The 24,510-nt window shown below is 41.3% G+C and overlaps 1 protein-coding gene across 2 annotated transcripts in view; it reads left to right on the top strand.

The window, feature by feature from the left end:
- The window catches only part of ctnna2 (catenin (cadherin-associated protein), alpha 2), a 262,995-nt gene that overhangs the window by 167,209 nt on the left and 71,276 nt on the right, over positions 1-24,510 (top strand). For both annotated transcript variants that reach the window (XM_083909549.1, XM_083909548.1), the window contains exons 8-9: positions 8,083-8,163; positions 24,246-24,398. In XM_083909549.1, the coding sequence (XP_083765675.1) occupies positions 8,083-8,163; positions 24,246-24,398 (234 nt within the window). The remainder of the gene's footprint in view (positions 1-8,082; positions 8,164-24,245; positions 24,399-24,510) is intronic.

Here is a 24,510-nt window from a genome sequence, read left to right as displayed (position 1 = left end):
AAATAACACTGGAGATCTTTTGTTGCAGTTGTAAACAATCGCAGTAAGACAAGAAAAAAAAAACTTCAGTTTCATGTGAAGTTCCATTAGTGAGCGGTGTCACAGTCAGCTGCTGCTCTGTTGCTAAGCAACAGAGTTAATATATGAGGGAAATCCTCCCAATCAGACCATGTCATTAATAAATCCATATAATCAGGGACAATGAATAAAGTTATGATAAAATGCACTTTATTTGATTATAATCAACAATTCAAAAAAAAACATTTAAGTGTATTCTTATTATTCTTATTTTTTTTTTTTTATTAAGAACAAACACGTTTCTGTCCCATACTTCTACACACATGTATGAGTAGTTTGGGCTCAAATACTGCAGTTACTGTTTTTATGTTAATCATTAAGATATAACAAGTTTTAAACCACAGAGATATGGGAGACATAAAGGTGCATTATGTAATAAATCTAAAGCAACACACTGATGTTAATCCGTCAAGTCTAATAAACGTGCATAACCTTAAAGGTGCATTATGTAATAATGGCCATAAAATCCTCCTAATATGTCACAGAGACTCAGGAATAATGTTCATATAACAAACTGAACTCACCAACAACAACAGTACAGTCAAAATATTTACATTAAAAAAAATATTTTGCAGACTGCAAATCATGTTTATGTTTTCAAATCATGTTTTGGCATGTGGCGCCACCTACTGCCGTCTACCAATCGTTGCAGTCAGTCGAGTCTCAGCTGCTGAGCAACCCCGGGTTGCCAGTTACAATACTGAAGTATGTGAGGGTTTTTGCCGGACATGTACTGTATGAGAATAGTGAGACAGTGGTGAGGTGTGCATGCAGTTGGAGTGACAGATGGGTTCAAGGTGAAGGTGGGATTACATCATCAGGGCTCAGGTCTGAGCTCCCCTTTCCTGTTTGCAATGGTGACGGACAGGTTGACAGGCAGGAGTCTCCGTGGACTATGTTGTTTGCAGATGATATTGTAATCTGTAGTGAGAGTAGGGGACATAGTTAGAAACAAGCCTGGAGAGGTGGAGGTATGCACTGGAAGAGAATAGGGATGGAGATTAGTCGGAGCAAGACGGAGATGGTACAAGATGGTAGTGAGGAAAGGATTTTTTTATGTACAAACTCATTCTGCAATATATTTTTTTTAAAGCTCACATAGAGTGGTCCTGTTGCACATATATGTTAGTTATGGAGGTCTACTTACATACATGAACTTGTTTTTATGCTCAAAAACCTCCTAGTGGCTGTAAACGAGCCGATAGAAATCCTCTTTTCTGACGCTATTCCCAAGCCGCGATATTTCAGACTCAACTCTCACCCCGGCTTCCCAACTGTCTTGTGATTGGCCAGTACCCGGAAGTGACATATTCAGCACACCCGCTCTCAGAAGCGCAGCTCCCCCCTCTGGAACGGTGGATGCACTGCTACTCATTATCAAAACATTGTTTTAACCGTGTTTAAAAATAGCTTCTTCACGACTCCCAGCCACAGTCACTTTTATGACTTTGACCCAGAGTCAGAAGACACTGTCGCTCGTGAAACACCTCCACAACGGACGTTATTCTTCTTCTGCGGTTCAATGTACGCAACCGGATGTGCCCGGACTAGTGCCCGGAGCAGGACGATCTGCTGTTCCGGAGAACTGTTGTTAACGTAACCGGACCGGGGTTTTTTCAGAGATCTCGCTGAGCCCGAGATTACAATACAACACAGCGTTCTCAGCAGAGGCTGAACTGTTTGTTTTGAACCTTCAGGGCTTCTCAAACAAGGTAATGACACAGATACACACTAAAAAAACAGCGTTAATTGGAACTTCCGGTCTAGGTCCGCTTTAAGTAAGGTAGAATAAAATACAGGTGAATTTCCTGGTGTGTGTCAGTGTGTTATGACAGACTGGTGACCTGCGTCCAGGCTGGCATTCAGACTATGGATAAAAGGGAAAAAAAAACAATGTATTTGTCGGACTTACATTTGTATGTGTGCGTGTGGACACATAAAGACATACACAAACACAAACACATGGCAGTGCAGATGCTATTTCTATTCTTATTCGCTCCAGCATTGCATCTACTACCCTATACACTAGTATATTCCTAATGAGGTTATGATATGACATCTATATCTGTGCGATCGTGCTCCGTCATCTCGTTTAAAAAGGGGGGACAATAAAAAAAAAAAAAAAAAAAAAGCCACTCATCTGGAAGTATTTTTGGTCTTGGCCGCGGGCATTGTAGCGTGTTTTTTTCTTTTCCAGTATCCTGTAATCAAACTAGCGGATGGCTTCCATCGCGCGTCTTTAAATTCCACTTAATGAGAACAAGTCAAATTGGCCCGTCTATGGCACTACAGCTGAGAGAGCACAGCTTATCTTAATGAGGATCTAGCTACCCATTATCTGGTGGTAACCCCACCAACATGTTACCACTATTATCAGCCACCCCCCCTCCCCCCCCCCCCCCAGGCTTGCACGCGCACAAACACTTTCTCACCCTTTCCTTATCAGCTGTGCCTTCCCCTTTAAGCCTGCTGCAGACAGTGTGTAACCACATTGGACAGTAATTGTACCTCTCGCTCCTGCCTAATTGAATTGACAAGGAGCCGGAATTGATATCATTTAGCACATTGATCTTGGGAGACAATAAGACAGAATGTCTTATACCCCATAACCCCCTCCACACACACACACACACACACACACACACACACTTTATCTCCCACCTGTCTGCTATTTTCCTCTCTGTGATTCATCTGCTCATTCCTTTGATTTGCCATGTTATTGCTTATGAATTACCAAATTCATGCTTCACTTCTTCCATCACCCCTCCCTCTATCCTTTTTTTTTTTTTTTTTTTTGCTCTTTTTTCACCATCGTCAGTTGCATTGGACTGGTTTTCGATGACGTGCAGAGCCAGTGACGCGTTCGAATGCGTCAGAAAATAATAGATTATCTAAACTTCTCATTATGTATGCTTGTTACGTTGTCGCCGAAAATAAAACGCTTTGAACGCACGGTGTTCAGAAATACAACAACAACAAAAAAAAAAAACACCCAACAACTGTCTGAATGAAGAAATCAAGGTAACACAGGATAAAAATGTACTGTTTCTCTGCGCCACTAAAAACCAGTCAGCGACAAACGCATGTAATAAACTTCTATGTCCGATGTAATAGAAACAATACTTAAATTTGAGCACTAGCTCTTATTTTACATTTCAAAGATGTGTCTCAGGGTCTCTTTTTGTTCCCTCTTGATTTCCCAAACACACACCCACACTCTTAGAAATAAAAGTGCTAAGTAGAACCATATAAGGTTCTTCGGCTTGTCCTCATAGGAAAACCCTTTTTGGCTCCATGTAGACCACCTGGAACCCTTTGGTTTTAAAGGGTTCCCTGGATCAAAATGATTCTTAATGGAACCATTTGTGTTACCAAGAACCCTTGAAAAACCCTTTCTCCAAGAAAGGGGTTTTCAGAAGCAAATGGTTCCAGGTAGAACCTCAGCGCTTGTAGAAGGACCCTTTTGGAACCCTTATTTCTAAGAGTGCATTTGCACACACAAGGCCCTGTATGCAAACTTTACGATGAGGCATTCAAACACAGCGAAACAACCCCGGAAAACAGAAAACCCAATGTGAACAGTGCCTTGTTATTTCCTCTCAGAGGCGTTGTGACTAAAGACGTAAAGAGATCAAAAGTATCACTGTATAGTTTTTTTTGTTGTTTTTTTCCAATGTTGTGATTGTATCGACGGCATGACATTTTATTGTAGTGTGGCGATAAAGTCGTAAAAGCTCTCAGCCGTCGCCCGTCCACGATGAGTGAGATTACACAGATTACTCGATGGCTCTGTTTATCTTTAGCGTTACGTCTCTGTCTCGGGGGGGTTTTGCAATAGCAGTAGCCTCACATTACTAAATCATTTCCCGTTCGCTCAACACATCCGGCGGCTACTGGACTGCGGCGGATGCTAAAGTTGACCGACAACTGTGCATGTAACAGCTCGAATCAAGTGAAACATATATATTTCCCCCCCGTTGTGGGATTTATAAGGGATTATCTTATCTTATTTTACCATGTAGTCCAACTTCCTCGCCACCCCCCCTCCCCTCCTTTGCTCCTTCTATTGGGCACCTGGTCCGTGGATTGTTGCCGAGCATAATACGACAACAGTCCACGACAGAGCCACAGAGCGAAACTGCTGTAATATGAATTACGATGGGGCATAAGATGAAATGGACTTTCCTCACTTCCCTGTGCTCTCTTCAGCTGTGACTTTAAAAAATATAGGTTCTTTTTGCCTGCACACAGGCGTACGAGCGCCGTGAACTTCGCTTTCTCCACCTTTACGTCGCTTAATGGACAACCCTCTCGCAAACCCTAGTTAAAGGGCAGTGCTGTTGCACCGATTTTGCACTCATTTGTCTTGTGAATAAGAGGATTTCTTTTACGTTTGTACCATGTTTTGCTTTCTCTCCAGTTCAATTAAGGTTATCGGTACATTAAATCACGTCGATATGATTTAAGTGTCCTCAGCAAGGTTCCAGATAATCCCCTTTTTTATTTTTTGGTTGGTGAGCAGCTTTAATCCCGCGTGTGTGTCCCCTGTGGTGCCTTAACGACACATTAGTCTCTGTAGGCAGCACAGTGACTGATGTCGTTATGCGTTTTCTGCTGCTCGTCTGTGCGGCGCACGCATCACAGTGCGAGTGTGTGTGTAGTTGTCGGAAGGCGGCTGAACGCTATAGCTTTGTTTCCTCCGTTTCCCTCTGTCAGCAAACTGGCATGAAGCCATTCTTGACGTGTTTCAGCATTCATTATGGATATAACTGTACACATGCAGCATATCATACACGTGTGATATCATGTAGCGTGGTTTTGATTTCCCCTCGATTATACACTGTAAACGCAGATCGCGGAGTTCACGTTGCGAGACGCGCGTCGCTCCACCAAACGGTAAGTAAACGCAACACGCGTGCGTCGTGTGATAACTATTACAGGGAAAAAGGGTGACTAACTGTTGAGCTAGGAGGGAAGAAAAAAAATGACTCATTCCTAATGTTTAACATCCATATGAAAGGAAAAACTCGTGCTATATGAGCCTTTGCCAAGGGCAAGCCGGCAATACATTAGACAGAAAGGGGAATTATCTGTTTTTATGGCTCCGGGCTCAATTCATTGAGCACTTTCACATCGGTGACCTTGCACACGTGTGAATTCTGCACTGCACATGCCCAAACTGAATGTGAATATATATATATATATATATATATATATATATATATATATATATATATAGGGGAAATGTGAAAGACTTTTTGCTTCTTTGTCATCAGTCAGCCAGGTCGCTCTGCAACGTGGGGGTTGGCACAAGTTGCATATTCGACTTGTACGCAGCCGAATGTGACATTTAGTACAGCTTTGTTTCCTCTCTGCTGATCTCTCCCTGCGTTTCGAGGGCATGTTCAGCGAAAAGTCTGAAACTTTTACAATTCAGCGGCGGCACTGAAGGTGACAATCGGCGTTAACCTTGGGGGTGAAGTCGACTACGAGGCGGGCGTTTGATGGGGTCTCATTTGGATACAAGGGTACAAGACGTTCTGTTCCACTCAATTATCAAAAGGGCAGGACGCCGGCGCAGCGACGCGGAGATAAGAAATAACTCGCTTTTTTTCTTGTTTAGTCGTGAGCAGCGATCGGTTCAAAACATCATTTGAAACAGGCCACTGAGAATTGTGTGTTGGTAGGTATGTGTGTTTTTTTTTCTGCAAAGGATGATGAGGATTTTTTTTGGTTGTTTGCCCCCTCATGCTATGCCAGGCAGAACTGTGAGGCGGTTGCCTGGCAACGACACAACTAATGTTTGGTATGCTGCTATCGCTCTGACAGAAGATCACAGTGTCTCACAATGTGTTGATCGTCCTGCGATCCACTTTAAAGGACACTGCGGCTACGGGGGACCCTATTTATAGAGTGGATTTGTCCTTTTTTTGCGTGCAGCATGAATTTGCACCGTCCGTGCAAACCGGATCGTTAATGTAAATCGCCACGTGTAGTTTTTCGGAAAAAAAACAACGGAAGTTTTCATTTGTCGGGTGTCAAAAATAAAAGGACAAAGTAATTAACGTGAATGATTATTTGTGGGCCTTCCGCTTCAAATGTGCTGGCATTTGACTTGACTCGGGAGCTGATTGAGAGGACCTGAGGGATGGCGAGCAGCGCAGCAGTAAATGCGACCGCGTTTCTTCGTTCGCGTGAACGGTTAAGCGATGTCCCCCCCGGTTTCTACACGTGTTTTCAGTTGAGTCGAGTTGATGCCTGTTAATTCTAATTCATTTGAATCAACATAAAGATATACTTGAAATACTATTCCCTATTTATGGGAATGCTATAATCACTTTAAAATAGATAACACTTTATTGTAACCTTTGTTAAAACATCCCCAATGGTCTATTTAGAACAGCCCCATTAGGTATTAAGTCGACACACATTATACCTTTCTCTAGAGAGACGTGTACACAGGCTACAAAGTCTGATGATGCCATTGTTGGAGACGTAACCCTTTAACACCTAACCCTCAAAAGATCTGTATTTGCTTATTTTAACCATAAAAAGGGCATACAGTATGTCCTCTGAGTAAATGCCAATATATGGCAGTTATTTACAATTTGCTGCATGTTAATGTAGTGTATTAAAGGTGCCATATGTAAGAATGTGGCCAAAAACGATTACTACATTCAAGCTCAAAACACCAAGGTCTTTGAGGTTTGGTTTTCTGACTTAACTGGCAACCCGTGGTTGCTCGGCAGCTGAGACTCTACTGACTGCAATGATTGGTAGACGGCGGTAGGTGGCGCCACATGACGTCAAAACATGATTTCAAAACATAAACATGATTTGCAGTCTGCAAAATATTTTTTTTAATGAACATTATTCCCGAGTCTCTCTGTGACATATTAGGAGGATTTTATGTCCAGTTGATTTAGATTTATTACATAATGCACCTTTAACCATTTAAAAATGAAGAAAAACAAGAACACAGCCAATTTTTTTTTTGCATGCTAAATTAGAATTTTGAACAGTATAAAACCTATTTACAATAAGAATTTTGAGTCTTGGACTCAGTGTGCAAAGACAGGCCAAAACATGTCATCGGTGACACACTCGGTGTTAAAGGGTACGTAATATATATACATATATATATATACACACATATATATATTTTCTTTTTGTTATTGACAAGTCCTGTCCTACACAGTCTCAGAAAAAAGGGGGGCGATACTGACGGGATCATTCTAACCTTTAATCCAAGCTGCCATTCCAAGTTAGATAATAACAGTCAAAATCCAATAAGCTAAGTAAAGATTGTGCCACTCTTCTCTCCAATCGTGGTTTCTCAGCAAAAGCAGTAGAGCTTGTAAGTGGTAAATATAGTACTCAGGTGGCATAAGTGAAAGTGGTGTCTCTCCTGCTCGGTCAGGCGTTTCAATAAAAACACAACACGCAAGGATTCGGGGTTCGGTGGAAAAACAAAAGACAGCCACAGACAGATCTTTCCCCTAGAATCTGCCTGAGCAGCTCCGACTAATGGTCGGGGGGTATCTGAAAGGGGTGAATACTCGGTAAATGTGTAATAGGAAGCAGCGCCGTCGTTGCTCCCACGGTGAAACTCCCCCTGTTGTCAGGTGAAAAGAAGCAGCCGGTGACTCTGTGTGCATCAGGTGAAACACATGGTAGACTACACTCTCCTGAAGTCCACCAGTAGGAGTTGGCAGTGACGGAAAGTGTGGCAGACAGGGGAATTGGCTAAAAATGATATTGAAAGTTGCCAAGAAGGGCCAGTTGCTAGGTAACACATCAAACTGTTATGCGTCTTGTTTTCAACGATCGTGGATCTAATCAAGCGACGGTGAAAAATATGTTCTGTGATGAAGTGGGCTTTTTTGTTTTTGTGTTTGTGTTTGTATTCTCTACGGAATCATTTCGGTGTCAACATTTGATCACATCGCATTGATGAGTTATGTAACCACAATGACGTTGTTATGTTTCTTTGCCTTTTTGCAGACTGGGAGAAAAGAGAAAGGTGACCCGCTGAACTCCGCCATTGATAAAATGACCAAAAAGACCAGGGATCTGCGCAGACAGGTGAGTGCACGTGTTCATTGTGCTGTGTTTACTGAATCTTAAAGGGCCGTTACAACCACATGTTTTTCCCCACTTGATCAAATGAAGAGTACACTTAAAACAATTACAACGCTGCTGTGTTATGATTACATTTTACTGTTTTTTTTTTTTTTTCAACCCCAATTTCCTCCGTTGCCGTGGGAAGTAGACACACTCTTAGAATTAAAAGTGCTAAGTAGAACCATATATGGTTCTTTTGCCTTGTCCTCATAGGAGAACCCTTTTTGGCTCCTTTTTTTTTTTTATAAAGGTTCCACTTGGAACCCTTTTGGAGTATTCCACCAAGAATCCTTTTTAAACCGTTTATTCAGGAAAGGGTTTTAAAGGGTTCACTCAATCAAAATAGTTCTTACTGGAACCATTAGTGTTACCAAGAACCCTTGATAAACCCTTTCTTTCGGGGAAAGGGTTTTTCAGAAGCAAATGGTTCAAGGTAGAACCTCAGCCCTTGCAGAAGGACCCTTATGGAAGAGTCCATGTCTCTCAGATCCACTGCATTTCCTTAGCTATAATGCAAATAATTATAGATTATAGATAACAATGCCATACTTGTCCTTGAAATAGTTTTGTAACTAGGAGAATCAACTTTTTTTTTTCTTACAGCAGTATACATGAATATAAACAACAACATAACATTCATAGCAACAGGGTTGAAGCGTGCATATTTTTCTGATGTTGCTTGGTTCAGTCCAGGTCACTGCCAGAACAGCGACTCCAGTTATTTATTTATTTATTTATTTGTATTTCCATCACACGCTCTAATTTCAACCAAAGATTGCATTTCACTTGATGCAGCCAAGACACGACAAGCCAAGTAATCACTTCCAAAGGAATTTAGTATGCGATCAAATACGTTTTTCAGGTATTCAGTCATATTGATCCGCCCCCCGCTCTACTTTTGAGTGTCAAACAAGAGGAGTTGCGCGAGGAATCTACAGTTCGAACTGCTCACACTTCACATCACCAAAAGATACACAGTGTCAGTGCTCAAAATAAATATTGATTTTTTTCTTATTCTTCTTTGCTGAAGACAAGATAGGCAGTGGAACTTGCAGAGTAAGACGGAAATGTTGACAACGTGTTCCTTTTTTTTAACCTTTATTTATACAGGTTATCCCATTGAGACGCGGGGGTCTCATTTTCAATAGAGACCTGTCAAGGACAATCGCAATAGCACAACACAGAGAGTTACAGACAGACAAACACAAGCAATAAGCAATAAAGGAAATGTGCAAAACGGCGAGTCAATGTCAATGTTGACCTAACACAGATCAGAGAAGACATTATGAGCAATTTCTAGTCGGAGAAAATGAAAGCTATTGCTCTTACCTGCAAGGTTTCAATGTTCATTTTATGTTTAAAATGTAATATATAGCATTCACATTTCTTAAAGTGATGAAACTAATGTTATATAATTAGTTATTCAATACTGTTTGCTGCAAAAAATACATTAATTCCCATGATACCACACTGCTCCCGCATGTAATCACTACTTTTTTTTTTTTTATTATTATTATTATTTTCTATTACTTTCATTGAGTGATTCTTAGTGGCATTAATTGCCTACTGTGCGTTGAATGCATGGACTTCTTAGCTGGAAACACCAGTATTTTTTTTTTTTTTATATCAATCTTTTTATTAGTTTTTCCTTCTCCAGACAGAACAAGTCAATATAAGATAGTATTACATGATGTAAAATGCCCCATTCACATGTTTCTGTTTGGTTCACCCTCACATTAAAGCACTCATCTGGGGGTAGAATAGAGTTGACTACCTTGGAACACCTGTGATACACAGGACAGTTTGATTGGCATTACCTTGGCCTCCCGTTCTATTGTAAGAAATCTGGGAGTTATTTTTTTTGGACAAGGACAAGTCCTTTGACTCACACATAAAGCACATCTCTAGGACAGCCTTCTTCCAACTGCACAGCATAATAAAAAATAGAAACCTCCTGTCCCTAAAGGATGGTGAAGAAAAAAAGAAAAAAAACAGTCAATGTTGTTGGTACTTTTGCAATTCTTCATTAAGCTCCAATGGGATGTTGGATTTTCCAATAACCTCCTGTTGCTCCTCTCTCTTCAATCTCCGCCTCATTTTCCCTCTCCCTTCTCTCCCCACTCTTTTCAAATTTCAAGTTTTCAAACTTTTTTGTTTTTACTTATCTATTTGCACTGACTGATGCCAATGGTGTGGATTGTTGGATGTTTCTTTCTCGCTAATATTTCAAGGTGTCCTCTTGAGGCTAATGTTGTGGTGATTAATCAAAATTAAAACTGAACTGAAAGTGACACAGGTGGTTGGTGGGGAAACGGAATTGTTTTTGTTGTCACTAAATGTTATAATTACGGTGGCCGACAGGGGCAAACCCCAAAACAGCAAGTAACAAAACACCAGCAAATAAGAAAACACCAGCAAATAACAAAACACCAGCAAGTAACAAAACACCAGCAAGTAACAAAACGGAAGTGACCAAACGGAAATGCTCCGCGTCTGTGGGGGGCGCTGTCGTGCAGGTCTTCGACAAACTGTTGACTCGCAGTGTTGCAGATGCAATTTTATATTCCCTTTGAGGTCTTTTGTATATGTGTACTGGAAAAGTTTAAATAAAGTTTTTGCCCAACACTGCGAGTCAACAGGTTGGTCGAAGACCTGCACGACAGCGCCCCCCACAGACCCGGAGCACTTTCGTTTTTTTGTTATTTGCTGGTGTTTTGTTACTGGCTGGTGTTTTGTTACTTGCTGGCGTTTTCTCATTTGCTGGCGTTTTCTTATTTGCGTCGTTATCAATAAACGGATTTTGGTGTAGTCACCAACAAGACTCCAAAAACATGCAATATGGGGATGAGGTACATTGGACACTCTCAATTGACCATAGGTGTGAGTATGAGAGTGAATGGTTGTTTTGTCTGTGGCTCTGCGAAGGACTGGCGAACTGTCCAGGGTGTACCCCGCCTCTCGCCCTATGTCGCCCCACGACCTTCATGTGGAGGATAAAGCGGTGGAAAATGGATGGTGACACAGGTGTTTCCAGACAATTATACCTATATGGTCTGTATTTATGTAGTGCTTCTCCAATCCATCACGCAGGCAACACTACTGTTTTGCAATGCCCCGTTTCACACCCATTCATATGCATATATGCATTCATATAGCATATATATATATATATATGCAGCTGTGTGATCACACATCCCACTCATTCATATGCTGTTTGCACAGCCAACCGGGAGGAATTTAAGGATAAGGGGACAAATTGGCATGCAGACTAGTGAAGCTATGTAGGGATCAGATTTAGATTGCTGACCCTCTGGTTAGAAGATGACCCACTCTATCTGCTGTGAGCCCCCCGGCATCTCTCTTGATGATCGTTTCATATGATAGTACCATGAAACTAACCCAGGAACAGGAACGTCCGTGCGCCCAAATTATAATGGAATCGTAAATTGTAATGAAATTTAGAATTGTGTGGGACATGAGGGAGGATCCGTTTCACATTTTTAATATACGGCAATTACCTATTTTTATGCTCAAATATCCTCATCGTGTAGGCAGTGCACTGACGGTAGCCGACAGTAATCCCCATTACCCGGTTATTATCCGAATATTATTTAGAAAATAGCCCGGTGTTACTGTAATGATACCCCGTTATTACCACTCTATTGTCATTCTACCACGTCTTTACTGAAGTGCAAGATGCAAAACTCTGTTTTGCGATGTTTTCTAACTAAATGCTATACTTTACTTCCCCGTCAAACAATCTAGTATCTTTGTTTGCAGGAGATAGAAACCCCCCCCCCCTGGCAAAATAGCCAATAACAGGTACACCTGCATAGCTGTGTAGCAGTGGTTGTGTCCTCTTTGACCTCTGAAGACCGGGGATCATTTTAGATGGGAGGATGTAACTCTCCCCTCCCGACAGGCACTTGGTACGGCTTGCCTGACAGGCTGGCAGGCGGTACTCACGCTGACAGGGTGTTCTATTGACTCAGGGGTTGGCTTGACAGAATGGGCGGTCTGTTTGAGCTTTGTGTTTTTCGACGGGGAGGGCAAAGCCCTCTGCACACACACGGCGGCATTACGCGGAGCTGTGATACCATAATTATGGGAACACAGTTTTCAGTTGAGCAAGTAAGTTGCCGCCGTGTAGAGACACAAGACAGTTCCTGTAGGGAGGGTGCGCTTGAGCATTTTCAGTGTCTCCCCTATTGTGAAGGGGGAGAGATTACAATGAGAGCAGATGAGCGCAAAATGTCAGACAGCATTTTGTGAAATTGGAGCAGGTAAGACCGAACAAGCCCTCTGACAACACAGCCAGAGAGACGTGCGTTTTTTTTTTGTTTTTTTTTTCTCTTTCAAGCTGTTATGTGTGTGTGTACATATAATGCATTGCTAAGCTGTCTCTTATCCAGGGCAAACTCTGTAGATGTCAAGGATGCCATTTCCACTCCCATTATAGCTCGTGTTTACACAGAACTTTCGTCCGATGGAGGCGATGTGGGACAACGGCACGTTCTCGTCTCACAATTTTAACTTTTAAAAGACGAGGTTCGATTACCAGACTGACACTATATCGTTCATCCACGAAACATAGCTCAACAAGGTGCAAGCAAATGCTAATTCAATTTTAAAAACTCAAAATTATAGCCTTGTAACCTGTTACATCAGCCTACACCCTCAATGATTACACACTTGGTCTTTATATACAATTAGACAGTAATAATATTCTCCATCTCCAGACATGAGACCCTCAATCAGCAATAAAGAGTAGAGTCAAACCTGTGCTCCTTCAGTTGTGAGGCATTCGACCATGTCCTTGTATTTACATTCATGTTTTCCAGTCCTTTGTCCATGTACTTCACAGTAATGATATGGCACCAGGGAACTTGATGTGCACCAAAACTCTATACTAATTTTAATACATATATGTTGCCTTGTCACCATTGGTCAAAGTTGCTGTTTGTTTGTTTGTTTTCAAATGTCATATTAGTAATATGCCCCACACCTATTCATTCCTGGAATTAAACTACATTCTATACTTTGGGCCAATTCCAATTTCTATCTTAACCCTCAATCTTAACCCTGAAGCTCAACCCTTAATCTTAACTAGACATCAAAACCAAGTGTTGAGGGTTATTTTGTCACTTAGAAATGGGGCCTAAACTTAGATAATACAATGTTTTTCATAATTTTTATATCTCCATTAACAAAGAAAATATTTAATTTGTAGGGTACTCGTTTCGCTGCATTCGGCGCCATCTTTGTTATGTGAAAACCAAGGGTGGTCTCGGAAAATCTCAATATTGAGGGCGATATAGCCCTTAAAACTTGCCCCTCAACTTAATTTTTCTGAGAATCGGTACAGCACTTGCACTAGAGGGAGCGCACATTTTGTTGTCATCGTCTGCTCTTTAAGCGCAATCCACTCTTCATCCGCCACCGATATAACAAGCTCAATCAAAGTTTTGATGTAATTCTCCAACTGCGTAACAAATCGGTGGGAGAGTGTCGTCAATGGAAGAATTCTGAGCGAGACATCCAACGCAGAAATGCTGTACTGTAGTGTATCAGTAAAAAAGACTTAAAAATCCTGAAACTTTACTAGTTCTATCTATAACTTTACTGTCGCATACCATGGAATCGAGTTGTGCTGGAACTTAATAGTGGAAAAGTGCCATAATTCAGGGCTGGTCATGAAGCCTATGTTAGTGATCTACATCAATGCCTTAAGAAGGTATGGCAGTGTGTCAGAGTCGAGGCCTGCTCACTTAATGCATACGTATGGCATCATTTCACTGGAGTAAAGAAGCACATCTCCTGTGTTCAACGCCTGCGCGATCAATCGCGTGACTCTGTTAAAAGTCTGTGACTGGGATAGTGAAGCAACAGGTCATTAGTCACCTAACCCTTATACGTTAAAACTCAGTTAAATTCTAAAATAGTCTTACACTCGATGACCGTGAAACTTGTATTAATAAAGTGCTATTTAAAATGGGATTCTTCAAAAACAGAGCAGAGCATGATTATTTTTGGCATAAAGACCCATTATCATTTGGCCTCTCTAGCAGAGAATTAGCATTACTTTGTTAATTGATTACATTGCATTACTATGATAGCAAAGAATACATGCAAATGGTTCTCATAAGCAATTTCCCTTTGTTATACATGGAGGAAAGTCACAATGTGCACATTTTTGTTTGTTCTTTCAAGTTTAGTTTCTTTCTTCTTCTTTTTTTGTTTAAACCATGTTTAAGTTTAACCATGTTGGAGCATTTCAAGTGAAAACAATAAAATAGGATATGAACTATTGCACACATCTGGGGAGTAAATGTATTTTTAATGCGGTATTTAAATGCCTCTCCTCCTTTTAATTAGTATTCACCGTGTGACCAGCGCAACAAAGTTGTTGGAAATGAGCCATGTGTTCTACCCCCTGTCATCCTGTCTGTAATGAATGCATCTGTCAAGTTATCTCTCTGGGCCCCGTTGTGACTGATGGCTGATTCCAGGATTCCCTATAGCATAAGTGCCTCACCGATTTCCTCTATCTTTCTCTGCCGTTCTATGCGCTTTAGGATGTTGAAATTATTTCAATTTCCACCATTAGCTTTTTCGATTGCAGCTGTTTTTTAATTGTTGCGGGGTTATCACGTTAAGATGGGAACAGCTGCCACAAATCTTGTCAGCTGTAACTCCGTTGTTTTACGTAACAGTTTGGGATTATAATGTGAATACTTTTGAAGAAAAAAAAAAAAAAAAATGTTTTGAGGGTGTTCATTAAAATTTCATTAGCTAAATTAATGTTAGATTACCGTTATCTCAGGAAGTTGAAAATTAACAGCTAATTATGGAGGGAGTGCAAGTTTATCTTTGAAATAATAAGTGTGGATATGCATAAATTAAGGTAGATTTACTTTACGTGTACACTCGAGACAGAGTGAACATAGAACACTTAACAACAAGCAGCTTCTCATCGGGAATGTTTATATTAAGAGCTATTCACGTGATTGCATGTGTGAAATGACTCACTCGTCGATGCAAATCCACAGAAAGATCAACAAACTCCATTGTTTCCCCCCGAAGCTTCTGTTCAATATTTTCGTTTTACGGCATGCAACTTTGCTGTTATGGGTTAATTTATTACCAGTTCCAGATGCTGCAAACAGCTGTTTGTGCATACGATGAGTTCACTGTTTGCCAGCGCCAGGTAGGCAACAACAGTGGCGGTTGCTGGCGCTTGGGCTCCCTTGCTGTCTTAGAACAATCACCACTGGTAGGCAGCAGTTTTAGGGAAAAATGTCCCATCCAAGTGCTATGTTATTCATGTCCAGTACCAAGAGCAGTGAGACAAAGCTGGTGAACACATGGAGCATTTAGGAGCTAAAGAACTCAATAATTCTCTCTCACTAAATAGTTAAGAGTGAGAAAAAATGGGGCAAATATGAGACCTAACATTCCCCAGATGGGTTTTCCAAGTATCTGCTTTTTATATACATTTTTGAACTGTTTTGAATTCAGCATTCTTTTATAATATATGTTAGTTTTGTCTTTGGCTTTTGATGTCCCACATGGCCAAATATGCATGTTAACAAAAAAATAATGTAGTAACAGCTCTCTGATTTATACGGAGCCCCCGAAGTGACGAAAAAATTCTGAAAAAAAAAATACAAAAATTTAAATCTCGAGTTTCAAAGTCAAGATCTCGAGTTTCCAAAAAAAATATATAAAAAAAAAATCAAAAATATTTTTTTGGGAAAGTCGAGATCTCGAGTTTCCAAAAAAATTATGAAAAAAAAATCAAAAATATTTTTTTGGGAAAGTCGAGATCTCAACTTTGAAACTCGAGATTTCAATAATTTTGAAAGCATTGCCACAGACTAGGCTGTTTGTTTTTTTGTTTTTTTCAAATGTACTGCAAGACAGGATGTTATGGGGATTTTCCATCCAATGTTGCCAAGACATTAAGCTACATAATTCCAGTACATCATACACACAAAAAAAAATCCCATGTGTATAATAGTTTGTAATTATTTGGTCAGTAATGCTTAGTTGGGGGGTCTCAGGAGTCTTGTGTGCTGGTGTGTGTGTGTGTTTGTCAGACAGAGAAAACATTGGGAAACATGTTGCTAAAGGCTTGCAGTCGCCCGGTAAGGAAGGAGCAGCCCCTTAAGGTTGAGGAGAGTGTCAGGTTTGTCTCACTGATGTATGACTACACAGCCAATGCTCTGCTCACTGCAAAGTTAAACTGTCTGATAATCCCAGGCTTTTGGCCTGAAGTAGACATTGCTGCCAGGGATCTGCGTACCATCACACTTTCCATAAAATCGGACTTTTGACCATCTTGTGTAAGGTGTTATGGGAGGGATTGTTACTGATAGACCTGGTCAATATGGTTTTGGTTGTTTCACTTACATTATTATCAGAACATAATGCATCATCCATTGTCTACAGATTTATGCTCCACATGAGGGTCTCGAGAGGCTAGTGCCAATCCCAGCTGACATGGGGTGAAAGGTGACGAACAACCATCCCATCAACAGTCAGTCGACGTGACCTGGGGGCCAATGAGCGTCTAGTGTCGTCAATAGGGGGCCGGCCTAGAGAACAAAAAGTTGGAAAAAAGAAAACAACTTTTCGATGTGTCTAGCTCATTTACGTAGGGTGCCAATCGCCAAAATGGGCGCCAAAATTCAAAAAGGCCGACTTCCTGTTGAGTTGAGGCCATAGTCTTCCCGCCATGTTTCGGGAAATTCGGTGGAACTCAATCTGTGGCAAAGTTATAGGGCACTTCCTGCATGGTGGTGAATGGTCGAAATTTCCCAAAACGGCAAGCGTTTGCTAACATTGCAAAAAAAAAAATAGTATATTATATTCTGTCCCCTCACTGGTGGTTTTTAACTGTGTTTAAAAGACAGTGAGGTCGTGGGCCGTGTTTTCATTAACATAATATTAAATGGGGGGCCGCATGTCATCGATTGGGGGGCCGCATATGGCCCGCGGGCCGCCAGTTTGACACCTGTGGTTTAGAGAGTCCAGTTGACCTAATCTGCATGTTTTTGGATGCTAGAGTACCCGTACAAAACTCACTTGCAAACAAAAATGCAAACTCCAAGGTCGAAACAAACCACCATGTGATTTCAGAATATCCATCCATCCATCAATTTTCTAGCGATTTATCCTCAACATGAGAGTTGCAGAGGGTGCCAATCCTAGTTGACATTGGGCGATAGGCGAGGTACAACCCTGGACAGGTCGCCAGTCCATCACAGGGCCACATATAGAGACAAACAACCATTCACTCTCACAATCACACCTACGGTCAATTTGCAGTGTCCGTCCATCCATCCATCCATTATCTACCGCTTTATCCTCCACCAGAGGGTCGCGGGGGGTGCTGTGCCTACCTCAGCTGACATTGGGCGATAGGCGGGGTACACCCTGGACAGGTCGCCAGTCCATCACAGGGCCACATATGAGGTGACCAATTCACCTAATCCCCAAATCTGCATGTTTCTGGAGTGTGGGTGGCAGTCAATCCCTCTTCCACCATTTCATTTCTTCAACCCCCCCCCCCCTCACCCCTCACCAATCATCCTCCCATACTCCCCGTTAGATATTGTACCTGAGAGCTGTTACTTAATTTTTGATTTGCACAGGCTGTTTCCCCTCAGCTGTGACTCTCGCCGTTTATGCTGAGATTGCTCTTGACATTTTAATAAGAAACTTTGCTGTGCTGACCCCAAGGTACCCCACCGCTATGTGTCTGGAATCACAAGTGAAGCATAATAGAAGCCGAAAGTGCAACTGTAAACACTCAGAATTCTGCCACGGCGTTCTCTTTTGAAAATCTCGAGTTGTGTTTTTTTTCCAATCTTTGCATGTATTCAGACTCTTTCTGAATAGTAAACAAGTCAAGATGGCGGAGTTTGATGTTGACTGTGTTTGAAAACACATGATAATTCGGTGTTCTCGTATTATTTTGCACTCCTTTGAACATTCATGAATCCCTTTGATCTTCGAGTCACACGCTTCTTCTTTTGATGAGTTTCGACAGGCTGTAACACTGAGTGGTGTAATACTGCCCTCCACAGTTCCAAGTTCCTTTATCTCATCTCCACAGTCGTCCTCTTCTCATCCTTCTTCTTCTGTCGCAATTCAAAGCTACTAAATGCAGTTCAGAGTTATTTATCACAGTTCAAACAGTGAGTCATACTCGGGATGAAGCAGCACTCCCTCCTTTCCCATACAGCTGCTTTTTTTTTTGTGAAAGATCAGGTATGTGTGTTGCGTCCAATAAAACACACTGGTGCTAAATGGAATGTGAATCTCATTTTTGAGGATGTATCAGTTCAACACATGGATGTTAATCCGTCAAGTCTAATAAACGTGACGGTGCATTATGTAATAATGGCCATAAAATCCTCCTAATATGTCACAGAGACTCAGGAATAATGTTCATATAACAAACTGAACTCACCAACAACAACAGTACAATCAAAATATTTGCATTAAAAAAAATATTTTGCAGACTGCAAATCATGTTTATGTTTTGAAATCATGTTTTTGGCATGTGGCGCCACCTACCGCCGTCTACCAATCATTGCAGTCAGTAGAGTCTCAGCTGCCGAGCAACCCCGGGTTGCCAGTTACGTCAGCAAACGAAACCTAAAAAGACCTCGGTGTTTTGAATTTGGATGTAGTAACCGTTTTTGGCCACATTCTTACATATGGCGCCTTTAACTACTTCAGAGATGTCTTCATCTGAAAGCAAGAAACAACAATTTAGGCAGAATCCAAACAAATTTTCCTCTCAGATCTTTCTTTTTTCACATTTTCAAAATAAATAGAACAGATTACTGTCCTTTGGCCATTTTCTTTTTTTTTTTTTTTACAAGTATGACCCTGTCTTGTTTAAAAGGTAGCTCTATAAATTTTATAACTAAAATGTCAGAATGGTTTGCATATAAATTTCCGGGAGACTTGGACTCGCGAGGAATATCTCAACTGTCAAGATCGTAAAAAAAAAAAAGTCACTGATGCCAAAGCGTCTCCTGAGTAGAGATGCTTTAAAAGGGTTTTAAAAAATGTTAATGAAGAGCTCAGGCATGTATTTATTCGATTAATATTTGATTGATTCACTCAGGGATAGAATACATCCAACGAGCTAATGAGCAGAGCAGAAATGTCAGATGCCTCTTTAATCCTGCTGAATATTCCGGGTGCATGTGAACACTGGTTTTGAACCAATGTCACTATTAGGCACTATTAGGCGGCATTTTTCTACAGAACTATCAATCATGTTTTGTTGATGCAGACATTGTAACATGTCCCCGACAATGTGAATTCCATCCCATCTTACATTGTTATAAGAGCAGTGCAGCTTATTCGAAATAGTAAAGTATTACTAATGTTTCTTTTAATTTTAAAGCCCCCCCCCCCCGCCCAAATAGTGAAAATAGCCAAATGTGTTCCAATCCTTTTGGCCCCTACGGTGCCTTTCTCTATCTGTCTATTTATGTGTATATCATTGTGTCTGTCTTGACGGCAGTCTTGGCTCACTGCTGTGTTTCATTTGTCACACATCTCCTCAGTCTGCATGCTGACAGCCGGCATGCAAAAAAAAATATTCTGGAAAATAATAAAAATGTACGCCCGCGAGTGAAACTTTCGGAAACTACCTATACCCATAGCACTTATGAAGAACACTCGCATAATACTATGTAAAAGAAGGTAGCCATTACGTCCAGAGCTCGAGTCACTGTGGCATTACACGACCGGGGAGACAAATAGTCGCGCCACTAACGTATAATAAGCCGAGCCTTTGCTACCGACTGGAATTCCTCGGTCTAATTTCCTTTAAGTGTTAGTGAAATACAGAGGGAGTGTTAGAGGGGAAGAGAGTGGGGGTGGAGATGCGGAGGGAGGTGAGATCTAAAAGATTGAAGATGGATTTCTGTGCGAGTGGTGTGTGGGCATTAGAATGCTGATGGTGCAAGAGAGACTGCGACTTGGGAAATCACTCGTCTGTATCATTTCTCTGCTCAAAACCCCACCGTCAGATTCGGTTTCACTGTCGGGGCATTCATGAGTATCCCGAGACCCGGACCTCTTACACATATCCCATCCATATGTGTCGGTAAAAATCAACTGGTGATTACTCCTGAGTCACAACAGTAACCACAGGAGTCCTTCTTCCCTGTAGACTTCTAAAAAATGTCTCTCATAGATCCAGTCCTTTCAGTTCATTTTCTTTTTTTTTCTTACTTTACAGCCAAATCAAACAAGCTCCTCAAAAAAAATCATAATGAAACCAACTCCATGTTTGACAAGTATATAATGTTAAAGTGGACCTAGACCGGAAGTTCCAAATAACGCTGTTTTTTAGTGTGTATCTGCGTCCTTACCTTGTTTAAGAAGCCCTGAAGGTTCTTAACAAACAGTTCAGCCACTGCTGAGAACGCAGTGGCGGTGTTTAAGTAACCCGGTCCGGTTACGTAAACTGCGGTTCTCCGGAACAGCAGATTGTCCTGCTCCGGGCACTAGTCCGGGCACATCCGGTTGCGTACATTGAACTGCAGAAGAAGAATAACGTCCGTTGTGGAGGTGTTTCACGAGCGACAGTGTCTTCTGACTCTGGGTCAAAGTCATAAAAGGGACTGCGGCGGGGAGTCGTGACGAAACTATTTTTAAACATTGTTAAAACAATGTTTTGATAATGAGTAGCAGTGCGTCCACCGTTCCAGAGAGGGGAGCTGCGCTTCTGAGAGCGGGTGTGCTGAATATGTCACTTCCGGGTACTGGCCAATCACAAGACTATGTCTTCTGGGTGTGAGATTTATGTCTGAAATATCGCGGCTGGGGAGCAGCGTCAGAAAAGAGGATTTCTATCGGCTCGTTTACAGCAATTAGGAGGTTTTTGACCATAAAAACATGTTATTGTATGTAAGTAGACCTCCATAACTAACATATAATTGTGTGCAATAGGACCACTCTATGTGAGCTTTAAAATTTATGAGGAGATTTCTATTAACAAAAGTGTTCATTTGAAAACGAGAGGCAGGAGTTATTGTAATGCACAAGTCCTTTATACCCAAGCTGAAATTACTAATGGTATTACTTTTAATACTTCACACTTCAGTCATCTCATTTTAACCCTTTTTCCTTTAAAAAAAAAAAAAAAATACGATAACACTAACACTGGTAACAATGAGGTAAAAAGCATCTGGCCAACCACCGCATAATCCTTCTTTTTCTCCAGTTTTTTAATTTCCATTTCCAAAACACTTATGCTGCTTGTGCTGGACCCTGCAAACTAACGCTATATTGCATGTGTTGTGCATGGTTTCTGATTACACCGTAGAGTCATACAGCGTGCTGTCTTTGCAGTGTACCCAAAATGTACGTTACATGTTTTACAGAAACCGACATAAGATGTGATGGACATAGATGTCATTGCATTATTCATCACTTTGTCCCAGATTCATAATTTGACTTCAATCATTCATTCAGCCTCTCAAAGTTTCTCTTGCAAAATGACATGTAAATGTGCTCGACAAAATAATTGCGACAATTTCGACTTTGATTTCGTGACACAGTGATGTTTGTGAATCGCACGGTTGCTGTCGCACAAAATACGTTTGACGACAGTGAGAGCGACGTGTTCATACAACTCGGATCAATTGTTTATTTCACCTGTGCCAGAAAGATAGCGCATTCTGCCACACCTATATCCCGTGTGTTGTAACAGCAATGACATAGTGTGAAGATTATTCTGGCGAAAGCAAGATTGTTATCTGCCGTGACTCCCCTGATGCCACCAGGTGAAGGAAGAACAAGGTTGCACAGTTGCCGTGATGCAAGTTTGAAAAAAAAAAAAAATCAGATCCAGGATTTCACAAACGCTGTGACAGAGGAGTGAAGGAACTGTTCCCAGCGTTTGTTTTCCCCTGGCCAGATCTAGGGCCAATTCCAATTCCCATCTTAACCATCAATCTTAACCCTCAAGCTCAACCCTTAATCTTAACTGGTCCTCAAAACCAAGTGTTGAGGGTTATTTTGTCACTTAGAAATGGGACACCCCTTAAATGCAGTCTTCAGACTGTAGGGGGCAGATTAAAGCGAAAGCTGCGTCCAGTCTGTCAACTCCAAAAAAGAAGAAGAAGAAGAAGAACACATTTACGTCACGATTATTTACTACGATCCGTTTGTCAGTCAATTTATTAGGTTGTCAGTTAGTTATAAGATGATACTCATACAAATACCACAACCACGGACATATTCAGCTGAGATTTACAACACACCGCGGCTTATTGAAAATTAAACGATAGCAAACGATTGCGTGTCCGCACCGGCCGGCTATTGAAAAAAGATCGTAAAATAAATGTTACGCAACAATGACGTCAGTAATCCATAATATGGGCCTAAACTAAGATGGTACAATGGTTTTCATGTTTTTTTATATCTCTATTAACAAAGAAAATACTTAATTTGTAACATACTCGTTTCGCTGCTTTCGACGCCATCTTTGTTATATCAAAACACGCAAAGCATTCTGGGAAGCCCTTGCTCCCAAGGGCAGTCTCGGAAAATCTCAATATTGAGGGCGATACAGCCCTTAAACTTGCCCCTCAACTTAATTTTTCGGAGAATCAGGACAGCACTTGCACTAGAGGGAGCACATATTTTTGAGATTGAGGGTTAAGCAAGGAATTGGAATTCACTCCTAGTCTCTTTCCAGAGTCATGACTGATCTGCCCCTATAGCAATAATTCACCACTTCCACTTCCCTCCACTAGACTGGCAATTAAGCTTGCGATTGCCTCGGGTTATTCACGTGCTGACTGACAAGCGAGCATCTGATATTTATTTATTGTCGGTTTAATGTCTGTCAGAACGATTAGTCCGACTCTCTACTTTCTTTTTCTTGCTGCTTCAATATTTGTAAATGCAGGGATAGGGGGTTCTGGTGTTTGCTTTTACAACCTAATTACAAAAGATGGTTTTGAAAAGTCAAACAAATCTCTGCCAAGCGATTACCAAAACCCAGACAGAAGAGATGCTGTCTGTGTTAATAATAATAAGCGCATGGGTGACATACAGTGCATATATATACAGCGTGTGCTGTCAGTGTGTACAGACTTTACATTGCCTGTGGTGTTAAAGTGTCCGAGGGCATTTTAAATAGAGTAGCATGACTAAAAAGGGATTTGACTGGTATCACTGCTGCTAATACTAATTGTCTTGTCGACTATGTAGTCGTTGCTGTTCCAGTTCTTGTAGAACACACGAGACTTGTGTGTTTTTTTTTTCGACACTGGAACCACTGGGTCAGTGGTGTAGAGCGAGTCGTCTTTCAAGTGGAAGGTTGCGGGTTTGATTACTGACTCAGTCAGCTTGTCTACATGCCAATTGTTGTCCTTGGGTAAGACACAAGGTACACTCTTAGAAATAAAAGTGCCAAGTAGAACCATATAAGGTTTGTCGGCTTAGAAAACCCTTTTTGGCTCCAGATAGAACCTTTTTTTTTATAAAGGTTCCACCTGGAACCCTTTTGGAGGGTTCCACCAAGAACCCTTTTAAAGCCTTAATTCAGGAAAGGGGTTTTAAAGGGTTCTCTGGATCAAAATGGTTCTTACTGGAACCATTAGTGTTACCAAGAACCCTTGAAAAACGCTTTCTTCGGGAAAAGTTTTTTCAGAAGCAAATGGTTCCAGGTAGAACCTCAGCTCTTGTAGACGGACCCTTTTGGAACCCTTATTTCCAAAAGGGACCATGACCAGTCATCTCTCTGATTGGTACACAATTATTCCATAAACAACGATGGAACAATTGCAAAGTCTCCCCCAGTATAAAGGCCTGATGGGAAAGAAAAGAGTGCTCCTCCCCCTTTTCAGTCTTTTCTCTCACTCTCTCTCTCTGTCCCCTCAACCACGTATGTTAGTGATAATCACAGTCAAATGTTATACAGTGAAAAGTAAAGTGCAATATTATCAATAATGTGACGCCATCATCTCATCGCTCTTTTCCCCCCCTTTGTGTTGCAGCTGAGGAAGGCAGTGATGGACCACATTTCGGACTCTTTCCTGGAGACCAACGTCCCCCTCCTGGTGCTCATCGAGGCGGCTAAGAGCGGAAACGAGAAGGAGGTCAAGGAGTACGCCCAGGTGTTTCGTGAACATGCCAACAAACTGGTGGAGGTCAGTCGTGAATTATTCATGGGGGGGGGGGCGCATGCATATATACCCACATATATATATATCTGTTTGCATAAATTAAAAATCCAACCGCTGCTCTCAGTAAGTGATAACA

The sequence above is a fragment of the Microchirus variegatus genome (assembly GCF_963457635.1).
Source record: "Microchirus variegatus genome assembly, chromosome: 23".
In the NCBI taxonomy this organism is placed as follows: Eukaryota; Metazoa; Chordata; class Actinopteri; order Pleuronectiformes; family Soleidae; genus Microchirus; species Microchirus variegatus.
The sequence above is the reverse complement of the archived record's forward strand: the minus strand, read 5'-3'. Positions and strand labels throughout refer to the sequence as shown.